Below are 17,070 nucleotides of genomic sequence, written 5' to 3'. Positions count from 1 at the left end.
CTTTCAGCCTCACGTCAGCAGCGCTACAGAATAGCAGTTAGCATGAACGCTCTTGGGAGGGTGGTCCTAATGTTTTGGCTCAACTATTAAACGTTATACAGTCCAAATTCATGTTATATACGATTATAAACGATTAATATCGCTGTTTTAATGTAATAACAGTTACCTAGCTAAACGATCCGCTACGGCATGTTGCTATAGAAGTTTACAGCTGCACAGTGGTGCCACCTACAGGTGAAAGTAAGAAATGTCCAATAAATGCGTCCAGGAGAGACGCTGCAGGCTGGATTTAATCAAAGGGTTTAATATGAGGTATAAAATCATTTCAAGTCGTGATGTGTGATTTGAGACAGCGAGACAGGTCTGTACTTTTATTAATAAGGAATGATGAAGTCTCGAGAACATGTTAAAGCACGGCTGGTTTCAGAATCGGGGCAGTTTACTAGCAAATAATGCAGGTTAAAATATAAACATCCTACGTCTGATACTTCTGGTCTTATTGTGATTATTATTTTCTATGATTATTAATATTAATAATGATGTTGGTTGGGGGTTAATAAAACGCAGGTGGATTTAGGACTGGACGGCAGGATTTGTTACGCTGCCCTCTGTGCTCACACAGGTTATAAAACCTTATAAAGGTGATATGTGCTTCATGTATTCAGGACGGACACAGAGAAACAGACGACCTTCCTGCACCGAGACCCTGAACAGGTGGTACAGGGTTTAAAATCCCAGATTAAAGACACACAGAGACAGATTATTAACTCTATATGGTACGTGTGGTTAATCTGACAGAGAGAATACTGATACGGTTATAATAAGAGTGAGAGGAGCGGTTATTAGCGTGACGTGAGGTCAGTATTATTGTTAGCTCATGCAGCGCTACTAGGACGGTGTTTAATCATGCATGCACTATTATTTATCCTATCGTACGCTAGAATATATCTCATATTAAAGGAAGCGCGGGTGTGAATACTTCTGTCTGTACACGAGCGTACGAGCTCTCCAGCATCATGACAACGGCAGGAAATCATTTAGACATAAATCAGAACGATACAGGTCAGGTACAGTGGCAGTGAGAGTCTCTTTGGTGACCTGCATCAGTGGAAACCCCCCCCCCCCCCCCCCATAACAAAAAAAAAACCAAAAACCCTCAACACCCCCCCCCCCCCTTCCCCCAAACACACACAACCTTACAGACCCTCACACACCAGGGCCGTAGCATTTCATTATTTCATTAGCATTCCGCTAACTCAATCACATCACGACTCATTTGCTATCACACTCGGCTGCCGGTAGCCTAGCATGCTAATTAAGGTACAAGTGCTACTATTAGTGCTAACAAGCTAGCCGGCTATTGCATAAATAATCCAGAACTCTTAATCGCTTCATTTTAAACTGATAAACAAAACTAGCTAGAAACTACAGGTCTAAATATCTAAATATAATTGCAGTTTATTTTGCTGAGTCAGATTGCTACCACCGATGCTAAGCTAAGCACAGAATGAACTCGGGAAGCAGAATCCTTCATTTATTTTGGGGAGTTTGGGGTTAATTGCTGCTGCAGGCTGAGCTGAACAAAAACACGACCAAATTATTTATTCAGATGTTCTGATTCATCTGATTTAGCCTTATAATGGGTTGTTATTTCATTTCTTAAATTAGTCGCTTACAGACGTTAATGTCCTCATGGACGGAGGGTGGCAGTGCCCAGGAATCAGTTTCTGACCATAATTAATAGCAAAATGTCAATAACTGACGAAGGTGAGAAATATCGTTATACTTGGAGGTACGGATGGCATTTAGGGATCAAGTTGGGTCTAATCAAGCTTGGGTCATCTGTACCAAAGGGTATTGGTTCCTTTTCCTTGGTGGTGGGTTTAAGTGTCACATAGTTTCAGAATTTAGTTCAGTTCTGGTTGAAAGGTTCTGGAACCTCAGTGGAACTACACATCTAAGTGCTCTGTTAAAGGGCTCAAACCACGCCCGCTACACCCAGTCTGATTATCTATGTTCTGGCTACGGCCTGGTCCTCATTATCCCTCCCAGAGACATAAAACAAACCCAAACCAATAAAACAACGTCCACAGTCCGAGCGTAGTATAAATATTGTGTGTGTGTGTGTGTGTGTGTGTGTGTGCATTAATAATGCGCTGAGTAACATTTACTTCATCAGATCCCAAAATCCAAGTCCACCATCAAGACCCTTTCTGTACTTTAATCAACTATTGGTCCGAATAAAATTGGTGCAGTGGTATTGGCCAATCAGAATGTTTCTCTATTCCAGGGGTTGGTGGGTCAGGTATAAATCCCAGCCTGAAGGTTCTCACAAGGACAAAATAATTGAGCTGTTGTTGCCTTCTGGATAAATATGATGGTATTTAGACCAGCACTATCTTGGACATCTATGAGCTTAGTGTACGTAAATGGGCACTTGGTGTCTCCTCCAAGTGTGCCATGCTGCCCCATGAGTTGAAGGTTGGAACACTTGGCAGCTTCAAGTACAAAACTGGCATCTCTGGTAGTGGGAATGGTGGCATGTCTTTCTCCCTTATAAAGGAGACAGCGCCCATCTTGGCCGCTTGGGGTGCCACCTTTCCAAAAGGGAGCCACTGCCTGTGGGAGTCAAAGCTTGCCAAGTCACCCAATATTCTCAAAGCTGGTTGATGTTACGGTGCAGCTTAAGCTCTAGTTGGTGGCGTTTTGGATAAACATCACCCCTCGACTGTCCTTCCAGACTGGTCACTTTTGTGCAACATGGCAACTTCAGCAACTGTGTCTGAAGTAACGATGATAGCTAAATTGGCAGCATGTTTATAAGTCAGTCGCTTACAGACGTTAATGCCATCGTGGACGGAGGGTGGCAGTGCCCAGGACCATAATTAATGCCAAAATGTCAATAACTGACAAACTAGTGGTGGTGGGTTTAGGTGTGACAGAGGAAACCTAGAGGACTCATCCCTGACCCCCCTACCTAAAGAAATTTAGGTTACATTAAAACCTGAATGTATTTAACCCCCATGAAGTGATGCTGGCACTGGGCAGAAGTCGTCGTGCCCGGACTTGGTGGCAGACTTGGACTTTAGGAACTGATCACGCTATTTTGGGTCCACAATCACAGACAGGAATGTAACGTTAGCATTAGTGTTATATATGGAATGATATAGTGGCTGGCAGTCGCTTGCGTACGGTCACTCGTTAGCTTGTGCGTGGCCGTGGTGTAGCTCTTCACCCCCTGTGGGTCGAGAGGGGCGTCCTCTTGGAGCTGGCAGTTTAATGATGGTCCCTTGTGCTACGATTCATAGCGGTTTGGCTACAATTTGGGCTACAAGCAGGGGTACATGGTGGCGTAAATGGTGCATAAAGGATTAAGGTAATGGTGAAGGGCGCTGGTACCTTAGAGTTCTTCAAAGTCACTCCTGGAATACAGTCAGAGACATTCAGACGGTCCTTGGTGCACCTGGGTTCTTCTGTGGTACATTAAACTAGAACAAGCTGGTCAATCCATCCCAGAAGTCCAGCTATACATCGGTGAGCATCTTGGTAATGTTGACGTAGTTGGTGTTGGCGAGGGTGCAGTTGCCCGTTTTAAGGTTCTCCTCGCGGAAATCCTCGTTGCTGTTATTGACGGCCTCCTGAATCTCCATGTAGTCGGACTTGCTCATGGTGGAGATGCTCTGGCTCTTCTTGAGTTCCTCTGAGTCTATCTTAGGAACGCTGGTCACGTTGAGGTACTGCGCCTGCTCCTCACCCTCCGTCTCTCTGTGGTAGAAGTAGTTGAAGTTTGAGACGATGACCGGCACGGGCAGAGCGATGGTCAGGACGCCGGCGATGGCGCACAACGAGCCGACGATTTTACCGCCGATGGTGGTGGGAACCATGTCTCCGTATCCGACTGTGGTCATGGACACCACGGCCCACCAGAAAGCGTCTGGGATGCTAACGAACTGTGAGTCCGGTTCATCCGCTTCTGCGAAGTAGACGGCGCTGGAAAAGAGGATAACTCCGATAAACAGGAAGAAGATGAGCAACCCGAGTTCTCTCATACTCGCCTTCAGGGTCTGTCCTAAAATCTGAAGACCTTTGGAGTGGCGAGACAGCTTGAAGATCCGGAAAACACGAACGAGTCTGATGACTCTGAGAATCGCTAAGCTCATGGCCTGCTGACCTTGCTGACCGTCTTCCGGACTCTCGGCCAGTTCCGTCCCCAGTGTTATAAAATATGGAATGATGGCGACGATATCGATGATGTTCATGATGTTCACGAAGAATCCCGCTTTGCTTGGGCAGGCGAAGAACCGGACCAGGAACTCGAAGGAGAACCAGATGATGCACAGCGTCTCCAGGATAAAGAAGGGATCGGTGAAGTAGGTGGACTTGTAGCGCATGGTGGAGTTGTTCTCGCTGTTGTAGACTTTGTGGTTCTCCATGTCATCGCTACGGAAAATGGGAAGCGTTTCCAGGCAGAAGCTGACGATGGAAATCAGGATGACCTTCACTGAGATGATGGCAATGATCCGGGCGGGGCCGGAGCTCTCGGGATACTCGAAGAGCAACCAGACCTGCCTCTGGAACTCATTCTCAGGTAAAAGTTTCTCTTCCTCTTTGATGAATCCTTCATCCTCCCGAAAAATCTCAATGGCCTCTTCGCCCAGCTCGTAAAACCGTATCTCCTCGGAGAAGATGTCCAGGGTCACGTTCACGGGCCGCCGCAGTCGCCCGCCTGACTGGTAATAATACAGAATGGCGTCGAAGCTGGGTCGGTTCCGGTCGAAGAAGTACTCGTTCCGCAGGGGGTCGAAGTAGCGCATCCGTTTCTTGGGATCCCCGAGTAACGTGTCGGGGAACTGCGACAGGGTCTTGAGCTGCGTCTCAAATCGCAGACCCGAGATGTTGATGACGACGCGCTCGCAGTACTCATGGTCAGCCTCGGGGTCGTAGGTGTCCTGAGGTTGCCCCGGATGAGCCGCCGCTTCGTCCATCGGGTCGCCCGTGGCCACCGTCATGATGAGAAGGTCTTATTCAGGAAGATCTTACGAGGGAAGGGTTGGGTACGTTCAACACCCCCGTCTAGATCCTCTCAAACATCAGGTGAAGATCTGAGATGAGCTGTAAAAAGCAGAAAGAATCTCAGAAAATGCAACAGATTCTTACATTTTGTTCTGTGTCACATTACTTTCTCTTTATAACGAGTAATGAGGAATTTAACGTTCAATTTTGGTCTTTCAGTAATTTAAAACCTTGGGGTGACACCACACATTCACATCTAGGGTTAGGGTTAGGGTTAGGTTAAAAAACCTAATCTTGATCCACATGTACTAGCTAATTATAGGCCAATTTCAAACCTTCCTTTTGTCTCTAAGATATTAGAAAAAGTCGTTTCCAAACAGTTATGTTCTTATTTGAATGAAAATTGTATTCATGAAAAATTTCAATCAGGATTTAGACCCAATCATAGTACCGAAACCGCATTAATTAGAGTAGTTAACGAGTTGTTAATGTCTTCTGATAATGGATGTGTCTCTTTTCTTGTTCTATTAGATCTTAGTGCAGCGTTTGATACGGTCGATCATAACATTTTACTGGAGAGGCTAGAAAATACAGTAGGTGTTAAAGGACTCGCACTCTCTTGGTTTCAATCATATCTGACTGACCGCTCCCAATTCGTTTATGTAAATAATAAATGCTCGGAAACTACAAAAGTAAAGTATGGTGTTCCACAGGGGTCGGTACTGGGACCGCTATTATTTACACTCTATATGCTTCCACTAGGTGAAATTATTCATAAACATGGCATAAAATTTCACTGCTATGCAGATGACACACAGCTGTATATATCAGCCAAACCAAATGATACTGACACAATCAGTAAGATAGAAGATTGTGTAAACGACATAAAAAACTGGATGTCGTGTAATTTTCTTTTACTTAATTCAGATAAAACAGAGGTTTTACTTGTTGGCTCTAAAGCTGCAAGAGACAAGTTGTCTAACCTGGTGCTAAACTTAAACACGTTCTCTGTTACTCCCAGCCCAGATGTAAAAAACTTAGGTGTCACAATAGATTCAGATCTTTCCTTTGATACACACGTTAATAATATTACTAGAGTTGCTTTCTATCATTTGCGTAACATTTCTAAAATAAGAAATATACTATCTGTTAATGACGCCGAAAAACTGATCCATGCGTTTATAACTTCTCGGTTAGATGATTGTAATGCTCTTCTAACTGGATGCTCTGGTAGATCCTTAAACAAACTCCAGTTAGTTCAAAATGCAGCAGCTCGAGTGCTAACTACAACTAAAAAATTTGACCATATTACTCCTGTTCTATCATCTCTACACTGGCTGCCAGTTAAATTTCGCATTGATTACAAAATACTTTTACTAACTTATAAAGCGCTACACGGTCTGTACCACAGTATCTGAGTGAACTTATTAATCACTACAGCCCAGCGCGTCCACTTCGTTCACAAGATGCAGGGTTACTTATAGTTCCTAAAATTAAAAAGATCACGGCTGGTGGAAGAGCATTTTCTTACAAAGCTCCACAACTCTGGAATAATCTTCCTGCCTCTATTCGGGATTCGGACACAGTCTCAATGTTTAAGTCTAGACTGAAAACATATTTATTTTCTCAGGCTTTTGATTAGTATAAACAAAGGCGCAGAGCTTGGGGGTTCTTGGTCATAGAAACTTGTGGTGATCAGGGATGTTGGGTTGCTGTCGTTCTGCCTCTCTTGTCCGATCACTCAGGTTTGGTGACGGTGGGGAGATGGGCGCTGATGTCCTGTGAAAGCCTTCATGACCTTGTTACCTGCTCGCTCTCCCTTTTAGTTATGCTGTAATAATTAGGGCTGCCGGAGTCTAAAACTCTCTGTAAAACTGTTTGTCAACTAGCATTGTACATTATTAACTACATTCTCTGTTGTTTTACCCCGAGGGCATTCTGATGGAAACCTGTTTACCCGCCGAGGTTAAGGATTAAAGTCGAGACTGCCGGGACAACGATGCTGCTCCTGTCAGATGTGACGGGTCTGGAGTAATTGCAACGACAAGAAATCACTACAGACTTTATTGAAGACTAGAGCGGATAACAACTCTATTATTATTTAATTGTTTATTTATCTATTTATTACCAGTTATGACTTTTAGATCATTTAATTCTGTGTTTGTATGATTTGTGTAAATCGTGTATTTATTTAAAGTATCCTCCAGGCCACCCATGAAGGATGGGCCCTGCTGAGTCTGGTTCCTCTCAAGGTTTCTTCCTGTAATTTTCAGGGAGTTTTTCCTTGCCACAGTCGCCCTCGGCTTGCTCAACAGGGGTTTTTGTATCTGTTGGTCCTGGATTTTGTAAAGTTGCTTTGAGACAATGTCTATTGTAAAAAGCGCTATATAAATAAAGTTGACTTGACTTGACATCTAGAGGTCTTGTCCTTTACACAAAGAGGTTTCATTGGATTCTCAGAATCTTTCAATAATAACAAAGACTGTTGATGGTGAAAGTCCTACAGTAATGTGCTCATAAAAGTTCCTAACCTGCTGGACTCCTAACTTAAGTTTATTAGATCTGATGGATGGAGATATCTGAGAGATGAGATGTGGTACCTCAACTCCAAATCTATGAAACTCGACGCCCTTCATGGAGAAATTTGTACCTTAAACTCGTCGCTTTGTTCGGCGCTCGGCTTGATCAGTAAACCCTGATCAGCGTGTGAATCTGATCTGAATCTGCATCAGTGTGGAATAAGGTGCAGATCCAGGGTTACAGCTCCACATGTATCTGTGTTTATCTGGATTCTCCTCCCTGTTTCACTTTTAAACTTGTGTTACAGCTCCAGCTTCTGAGAAATGGTGAGAATCAGAATCAGCTTCTCCCAGTCTAAAATAAAGCTTAACGTGGTTTAATGTAGTAAAAGAAGGAGACAGGAGCACTAAACTTCTCTTCATTATTACTGCTCATAAGTTCCTCCACTAATCACATTCCTCACTCGCTGTTTTACTACAGTAAGTCACGCTAAGTAAGTTTTGTGCACCGCCGTCACACTTCATAGGAAATAACGGCACAGCGGCACAGAAGCGGTTTGGTCTCTTCTCGTGTGAATGCGCCGGTGCTGAAGGGAATACAGTATTCCAACATCGAGCATCTCCAGCATTAAGAAGCGTCAGGAAACAATAAAGAAGTAAAACTAAAGTGCAGCTTTTATTGTATTGTTATTGATGTGTAACTGTTAGTAATTGTATTTCAGTGTGTTTATATTATATTTGTGTTATTTTCATTGTTTAAGTGTCAAAAACAACCTCATTATTTTACATGAGACTAAAATATCTGCAGCTCCACGGGAACAGGTTCTCCAAACATCCTTATGGGAGAAAATACCTCGAAACTCAACGTCTTTAAAACTCAACACCACTCCCAGAACCCACTGAAGTCCAGTTTTAAGGTACCGCTGTATCTGAGATCTGAGATTTTTGGATCTGATGAGATGTGAGATGTTTGGATCTGATGGATGGAGATATCTGAGATGTTTGGATCTGATGGATGGAGATATCTGAGATGTGAGATGTTTGGATCTGATGGATGGAGATAACTGAGATGTGAAATGTTTGAATCTGATGGATGAGGATATCTGAGATGTGAGATGTTTGGATCTAATGGATGGAGATATCTGAGATGTTTGGATCTGATGGATGGGGATATCTGAGATGTGAGATGTTTGGATCTAATGGATGGAGATATCTGAGATGTTTGGATCTGATGGATGGGGATATCTGAGATGTGAGATGTTTGGATCTGATGGATGGGGATATCTGAGATGTTTGGATCTGATGGATGGAGATATCTGAGATGTGAGATGTTTGGATCTAATGGATGGAGATATCTGAGATGTTTGGATCTGATGGATGGGGATATCTGAGATGTGAGATGTTTGGATCTGATGGATGGAGATATCTGAGATGTGAAATGTTTGGATCTGATGGATGGGGATATCTGAGATGTGAGATGTTTGGATCTGATGGATGGAGATATCTGAGATGTTTGGATCTGATGGATGGAGATATCTGAGATGTGAGATGTTTGGATCTAATGGATGGAGATATCTGAGATGTTTGGATCTGATGGATGGAGATATCTGAGATGTGAGATGTTTGGATCTAATGGATGGAGATATCTGAGATGTTTGGATCTGATGGATGGGGATATCTGAGATGTGAGATGTTTGGATCTGATGGATGGAGATATCTGAGATGTGAAATGTTTGGATCTGATGGATGGGGATATCTGAGATGTGAGATGTTTGGATCTGATGGATGGAGATATCTGAGATGTTTGGATCTGATGGATGGGGATATCTGAGATGTGAGATGTTTGGATCTGATGGATGGGGATATCTGAGCTATGTTTGTGTGTTTGCTTTTATCTCCAGGCGATCAATATTCTTCTCACCACTCACGCTTCAGTCATCCACAGTAAACCCATCGTTCTCTAAGTGCCCTACAGGTCAGTGGGATGGGATCTGAACCCCTCCCAGCGCAGCGTGCATTAGCGCTGAAGGTTTTGCATCATGTAGGACCCCATAAAACCCAGAGAGACACCAGAAGTCAGACTGAAGTATGAAATCCTACCTGTGGTGCTCAGAAGCTTCCAGGATCATGTGTAGGTCCTGACGGCAGCGCTGCAGAGCTCCTCGGCTGCTGCAGTGATCAGGTCCTCCACCCAGGTTCAGGAGGAGCTGCGGTACCGATGCCGTCATCCACGCTCACATCTCCGGCGCTCACACAAGATCAAACATCAGCTCGGAGGAACCGGACGGAGCTTCTGCGGCTTTAATGGCCTGGAAAGATGCTGAGATGAGCAAACCCCCCCATCCCACCCCCACCCAGCCAGCAGCAGCACGTGTGTGATCAGGAGCGTCGGGTCTCCTGACTGCATCAGATATCTGCAATGAACAAAGTGTTGGGGGGGGGGGGGGGGGGGGTGTCAGTCCGACTCTGTATACAGAATAATAATAAATATCATCAGATTATTTATTTATTATTCATTCAGTGTAACGATCGATCATGCTCGTCTTTCACTCTGCTGATTTCTGCTGCTGCCACTTTAGCTGGAACTAATGTCCATATAATTATGAACTAAATCTATTTAATCATCTCATTTAGTACAAAAAATGTTTGTTATTAACAAATAAATAATGAATTAATAAAAAGAATGATTTTTTATATGTTTTATATATTATTATATATACTGTTATTTTTATCATTATTACTATTATATTATTATCACTGTTATTATATTACTGTTGTTATTTATTAATGTTGTTGTTTTTGTTATTAATATCATTATCACTATTGTTTTTATTATTACTATATAATTATAATATTATTTATTATTTTATATTTATTATATTTTTATTATTATTATCATTAATATTATTATTTATTATTTTTACATTATTATTATTTTATTATAATAATTATTATTATTGCTATTTTTTATTATTTTATTATTATTATTAATAATATTATTTTTATTATTATTATTATTATTATTATTTACATTTATTATTATTAATGTGTTATATTTATTATTGTTATTATTATTATTATTTATATTTATTATTATTATTTATTTTATTATTCTTTACATTTATTATTACTACTATTTTTATATTATTATTATTATTATGCTTTACATTTATTATTATTATTAATAATATTTTTATATTTATTATTATTGTTATTATTTTATAATAATAATTATTATTGATATTATTATTATTATACTTGTGCATGTTAGATTTTCCTTCATATTTTAAAATGTGTGTGTAATTATCAGAGGTGCAGGAGCAGATTTTTTCTTTATAATTACTAAATGAGTTTTATATTCTATAGTTTAGACGGTTATAAATAAAGAAAAGTAATTAATAATTTAATCTGAAGCTATTTTTAGTGTTTAGTTCAGTCTGAGTGCAGCAGGTGGATTATTTTATACACGTATTTGGTTTAGAATTAACTTTTATTTCCTGCAACTTAATAACTAATATCAGCTATAAAATCATTACTTTATATTTTATAATATTTAATAAATAAATAATAAATTCCTCCTGTGTGAGTAAACCAGACTGAGCTGAGGTTCTTGTACACCCTGTATTTCCTCTCCTGATCTCTCTGAATCTAATGATGGGTGAGCGGCTCCTCCTGATCGGAGCTTTGATGTTTTTGGGAGCTTGTGCAGTGGGGTGTACCTGAGCTCGTGCAGGGGTGTGAAGCTGAAAGTGAGGGGTGAAGCTGCAGTGCATCATGCTGCATCAGAACCAAAAGCACAACATGCATCATCAGCCCGGAACAGACAACAGCAATCATCATCATCATCATCATCATTATATTAATCATTATTCTCATTAGCATTATTAGCATTAGCATTCTCAAAGCAGGCAATGCAGCAAACACATGCACTGAGATCCCACCAGATCCCACCAGACCAGATCCCATCAGACCAGATCCCACCAGACCCGGGATGAATCTCTCGGGATGAATAACGGTTCGGTTCCTCTTACTTGTTTCCATGTTGCTCAGGTCTGAAGCTGCTCCGCGGTTTTGCCCCGTTACCCCCAAATTTTGCTCCGCGCGCCTCCCGGTCGCAGCATTTTAACCGAGCGGAGCGGTTCCGTGCTGCAGAGGGGCGATGCCACCCTCACCCTCACACACACACACACACACACACAGAGAGAGAGAGAGAGAGAGAGAGCGAAAGAGAGAGAGAGAGAAAGAGAGAGAGATTGCACCGAGGCGCAGTGCGCGCTCCTGAACGCGCGCTCCCATTAATAACGCGGTCGCGCCAACAAAAGCGCGCACCCGATTTAATCCAGCCTAAAGATACCAGGACGAGGCAACACCCACACCAACACCCATACCCACACCCACACCTACACCTACAGGTGGTACCCGAAACCCTCCCAAACACATTTATTTATTTCCTTATTATTATTATTACTATTATTTTATTTCCTTTTTCATTTATTTTATTTTATATATATTTTATATATTATTTCCTTCTTTTATTTTTATCACTTTCATTATCATCTGTATTATTATTATTATTTATTTCCTTTATTGTTTTTATTATTATTATTAAAATATTATTATTATTATAACATTTTTATTATTATTGTTATTAGCAGCATAAGGTGACAGTTTGGGTTTTTCACCTTCCTTGGCAAACAGACCACTGTTCCATGAACATGTTCAATCTAGCCCTGTTTATATGGGCACAGAGACGTCAGTAGCTGTAGCTGATCATGAGGAGGAAACAGGAGGTCGTGATACAAAGCTAAACAATGTTCTAGAACTTTCCTCACCAGCACATGAATCAGTGAAGCTCGGGTCTGTATATTTTTAACCCAACAGATTTTCAGAAACACAGAAATGACCCGGAGCGCAGCGCTCCACCTGGGACTCAAACCCATGACCTTCGTGCTGTGAGGTGACAGTGCTACCCACCTCTGTTGACCTCTGCTGTACACCGGATGATGTGATTGGTCACTGCGTCATTAAAAACTAACAGTTTAATGTGAGCTGATAAATGCTCCTTGTTTTCTTCCATTAGATCCATTAGAGCCACTATATAACCAAAAGTATGTGGACACCTGATCATGAGTGTGTTGGACGTTCCATTTAAAACCATGAGCACTAACACGGAGCACACACACACACACACACACACAGCAGCACTGACCATCCTGCACTAATTATTTATGAGATCAGTCCATTAAAACACACACACACACACACACACACACACACACACACACACACACTCAGGTTGTGTACACTGCATTAGTGTGTATGGATGATTTAGTGGTGTGTGAGCACTGCAATTTACCATCACAAACAACAAACCATAAATATCCCGACATTTATCCAATTATTATTATTATTATTATTCATTATTATAATTATTATTTTAAAATTATTATTGTTATATTTATTATTATTATTATTTATTATTATTATTGTTATATTTATTTATTTTTTTCCCTCCCCCCTTTCCTGTATTAAAGTCACCTCAGAGCTTCATGTTATTGATGGAGTTTCACCTTCTTCCACCTCCAGCTTCATCTAATCCATACGAGTCCAGATTGATCCTGCATCACTGTGAAGGTCCTGGAGCTCAGGGCTGGACGTCCTGTTACAGGAGAGAGTGAGGACGTCCACAGCTTCCACAACCTCTCAACCTCACCGTCCACAACCTCCCCATCCACAACCTCACCTCACCTCACCATCCACAAACTCACCATCCACAACCTCACCATCCTCAACCTCACCATCCTCAACCTCACCATCCTCAACCTCACCTCACCATTCACAACCTCACCATCCTCAACCTCACCATCCTCAACCTCCCCATCCACAACTTCACCATCCACAACCTCACCATCCTCAACCTCACAACCTCCCCATCCACAACCTCACCATGCTCAATCTCACCATCCACAACCTCACCATCCTCAACCTCACCTCACCATCCACAACCTCACCATCCTCAACCTCACCATCCTCATCCTCAACCTCACCATCCTCATCCTCAACCTCACCATCCTCAACCTCACCATCCACAACCTCACCATCCACAACCTCACCATCCTCAACCTCACCATCCTCAACCTCACCATCCTCAACCTCCCCATTCACAACCTCACCATCCACAACCTCACCATGCTCAATCTCACCATCCACAACCTCACCATCCTCATCCTCAACCTCACCATCCTCATCCTCAACCTCACCATCCTCAACCTCACCTCACCATCCACAACCTCACCATCCACAACCTCACCATCCACAACCTCACCATGCTCAATCTCACCATCCACAACCTCACCATCCTCAACCTCACCATCCTCATCCTCAACCTCACCATCCTCAACCTCACCTCACCATCCACAACCTCACCATCCACAACCTCACCATCCTCAACCTCACCATCCTCAACCTCCCCATCCACCTCACCATCCTCAACCTCACAACCTCCCCATCCACAACCTCACCATCCTCAACCTCCCCATCCACAACCTCACCATCCTCAACCTCACCATCCTCAACCTCACCATCCTCAACCTCACCATCCTCAACCTCACCATCCTCAACCTCCCCATCCACAACCTCACCATCCTCAACCTCCCCATCCTCAACCTCACCATCCACAACCTCACCAGTGATAACATCCAGCTCTGTTCTGTCCAGGCTTCTGACTGAACATGTACGCCTGCTGTGTAGAGATGACGGCTCATACTGTGGTTCGTTGGAGTCCTAAAGCATCAACCCGGCTTTGTTACTCACTGGCCGGAGTCTTGTCAGTGCCACCACCATGGCGAGGCACCCTCTAAGGAGGAAACGCTGGATGGTGTTTTACCTACTTGCTGCTGCAACAGTGACCTCTAGTGGCTGGTTGAGACACCAACACTAGCAGTGGAAGAATACAGAGAGCATAGCGAGCGTCTTTGGCCAGTAGCTGTCGCCAGTGAGCACAGCAGAACTGAGGAGTGCAGAGATTTGCGCCCCCTCTCGCCCATATTATTGTAAATAAACGATATAATTTTAGAGATGACTGCAGTGTGACATCTACAGGCCAGTCTTGGTATTACAGGTTGAACGTATATTTTAAGCAACAGTATTTTTAACCTCTGGCGCCCCCCTCAGGAAGTGATCTCAGAATTGTTACTGTTTATTGTGCCCCTCCCACACACACACACACACACACCCACACCCACACGCCCTGTTTAAACATGTTCACGTATTTATTAGGGCTGTCAAACGATTAAAAATTTTAATCGCGATTAATCTCAGAATTTCATATAGTTAATCGCGATTAATCGCATTAAATAAAATCTGTGTAAATGGTATAGAAAACAAGGTTTTTTAAGTGAAATGTGAAAAGTGGACGTTTCTACACGAAGTGAGTGTGTTTTGACCCTTTTGGGGCTTCCATAGTTCATGGACTAGCGTGCTTGACTCCGGTATTCAGTGCCGTAACAGATTAAGTTAATAAAGTGTTTTGCTCCCGACAACTTGTGAATATACCGTGTATTTATTTCTTTATTATGCAAGTGCATCCCTACGACGCTCAGTTATATTATTTTAACAAACCGCAAATGAACAACGGTGGCAAGTCCGACATTAAAACGTTTGTTCTACCAGTCAAGTCTCAACATGAACTAGAATTTGCGTTAATGGCACTATTTATCTTAATCGCGTTAAATTGAGATTGCGTTAATGCGTTATTATCGCGTTAACTTCGACAGCCCTAGTATTTATTCTACATGTGTAATAAATAAATGGTTTGATTCTGAATGATTCGGGTTTGATGATGTGAGGCGGTGAGACAGTGTTAGGTTGATGGTGTTTACCCGTCGTTGTGAGGTGGTGGGATGGTGTTGGGTTGATGGTGTTTACCCGTCGTTGTGAGGTGGTGGGATGGTGTTGGGTTGATGGTGTTTACCCGTCGTTGTGAGGTGGTGGGATGGTGTTGGGTTGATGGTGTTTACCCGTCGTTGTGAGGTGGTGGGATGGTGTTGGGTTGATGGTGTTTACCCGTCGTTGTGAGGTGGTGGGATGGTGTTGGGTTGATGGTGTTTACCCGTCGTTGTGAGGCGGTGGGACGGTGTTGGGTTGATGGTGTTTACCCGTCGTTGTGAGGCGGTGGGACGGTGTTGGGTTGATGGTGTTTACCCGTCGTTGTGAGGTGGTGGGACGGTGTTGGGTTGATGGTGTTTACCCGTCGTTGTGAGGTGGTGGGATGGTGTTGGGTTGATGGTGTTTACCCGTCGTTGTGAGGCGGTGAGACGGTGTTGGGTTGATGGTGTTTACCCGTCGTTGTGAGGTGGTGGGACGGTGTTGGGTTGATGGTGTTTACCCGTCGTTGTGAGGCGGTGAGATGGTGTTGGGTTGATGGTGTTTACCCGTCGTTGTGAGGCGGTGAGAAGGTGTTGGGTTGATGGTGTTTACCCGTCGTTGTGAGGCGGTGGGACGGTGTTGGGTTGATGGTGTTTACCCGTCGTTGTGAGGCGGTGGGACGGTGTTGGGTTGATGGTGTTTACCCGTCGTTGTGAGGCGGTGAGATGGTGTTGGGTTGATGGTGTTTACCCGTCGTTGTGAGGTGGTGGGATGGTGTTGGGTTGATGGTGTTTACCCATTGTTGTGGGGCGGTGGGATGGTGTTGGGTTGATGGTGTTTACCCGTCGTTGTGAGGTGGTGGGATGGTGTTGGGTTGATGGTGTTTACCCGTCGTTGTGAGGTGGTGGGATGGTGTTGGGTTGATGGTGTTTACCCATTGTTGTGGGGCGGTGGGATGGTGTTGGGTTGATGGTGTTTACCCGTCGTTGTGAGGTGGTGGGATGGTGTTGGGTTGATGGTGTTTACCCGTCGTTGTGAGGTGGTGGGATGGTGTTGGGTTGATGGTGTTTACCCGTCGTTGTGAGGCGGTGGGATGGTGTTGGGTTGATGGTGTTTACCCATCGTTGTGAGGTGGTGGGATGGTGTTGGGTTGATGGTGTTTACCCGTCGTTGTGGGGCGGTGGGAGCGTTGGCGTTGGCGCTCCTCTGATGGTCGGTCGCTGAGTGCTGAGAGGGGAGCAGATTGAATTAGTAATGACGGGATGGAATCAGTGCAGAAACGTGGATCAGGTTACAGAGAAGCTTTTTCTAAATGGACCAGACGGAGAAGATCACGTCACCACAGCCGCCGCCGTAAACAGGAAGTGCCCTTCCCTAATGCGCTGATATTCCTTCTAATGAATCATCCGTTCTGTAGGGACCGAACAGAACCACGCAAACGAACACAAAAGATGAATCAGAAACACAGTACTATATGTGACGGCGCCGTAGGGTGCGCACGGCTCTGTGTGACTGATCTGTAGTTGTTTATGGATCCTCCACCAGCTTTTATTAGAACATAAATCCATCCAGATTTAGGAAATCTGATTAAGGTGACCTGATCAGATTACTGTTTCTATACCTCACTGATTCTATTAGGCACTTAAATGGGCACAAATTCCCACAGATGCCA

The 17,070-nt window shown here is 43.4% G+C and overlaps 1 protein-coding gene across 1 annotated transcript; it reads right to left on the bottom strand.

The window, feature by feature from the left end:
* Positions 1–3,023: 3,023 nt before the first annotated feature.
* Positions 3,024–9,757, bottom strand: kcna2b (potassium voltage-gated channel, shaker-related subfamily, member 2b). The gene is made up of 2 exons (XM_063015090.1): positions 9,633–9,757; positions 3,024–5,112 (listed from the first exon to the last, which is right to left on the bottom strand). Exon 2 carries the CDS (start codon positions 5,007–5,009, stop codon positions 3,525–3,527), a length of 1,485 nt encoding a protein of 494 aa, XP_062871160.1. The 5' UTR covers positions 5,010–5,112; positions 9,633–9,757; the 3' UTR covers positions 3,024–3,524.
* Positions 9,758–17,070: the final 7,313 nt, after the last annotated feature.

Source organism: Trichomycterus rosablanca, chromosome 19 (assembly GCF_030014385.1).
Source record: "Trichomycterus rosablanca isolate fTriRos1 chromosome 19, fTriRos1.hap1, whole genome shotgun sequence".
Classification (NCBI taxonomy): domain Eukaryota; kingdom Metazoa; phylum Chordata; class Actinopteri; order Siluriformes; family Trichomycteridae; genus Trichomycterus; species Trichomycterus rosablanca.
This window is presented reverse-complemented; position numbering and strand designations above follow the sequence as displayed.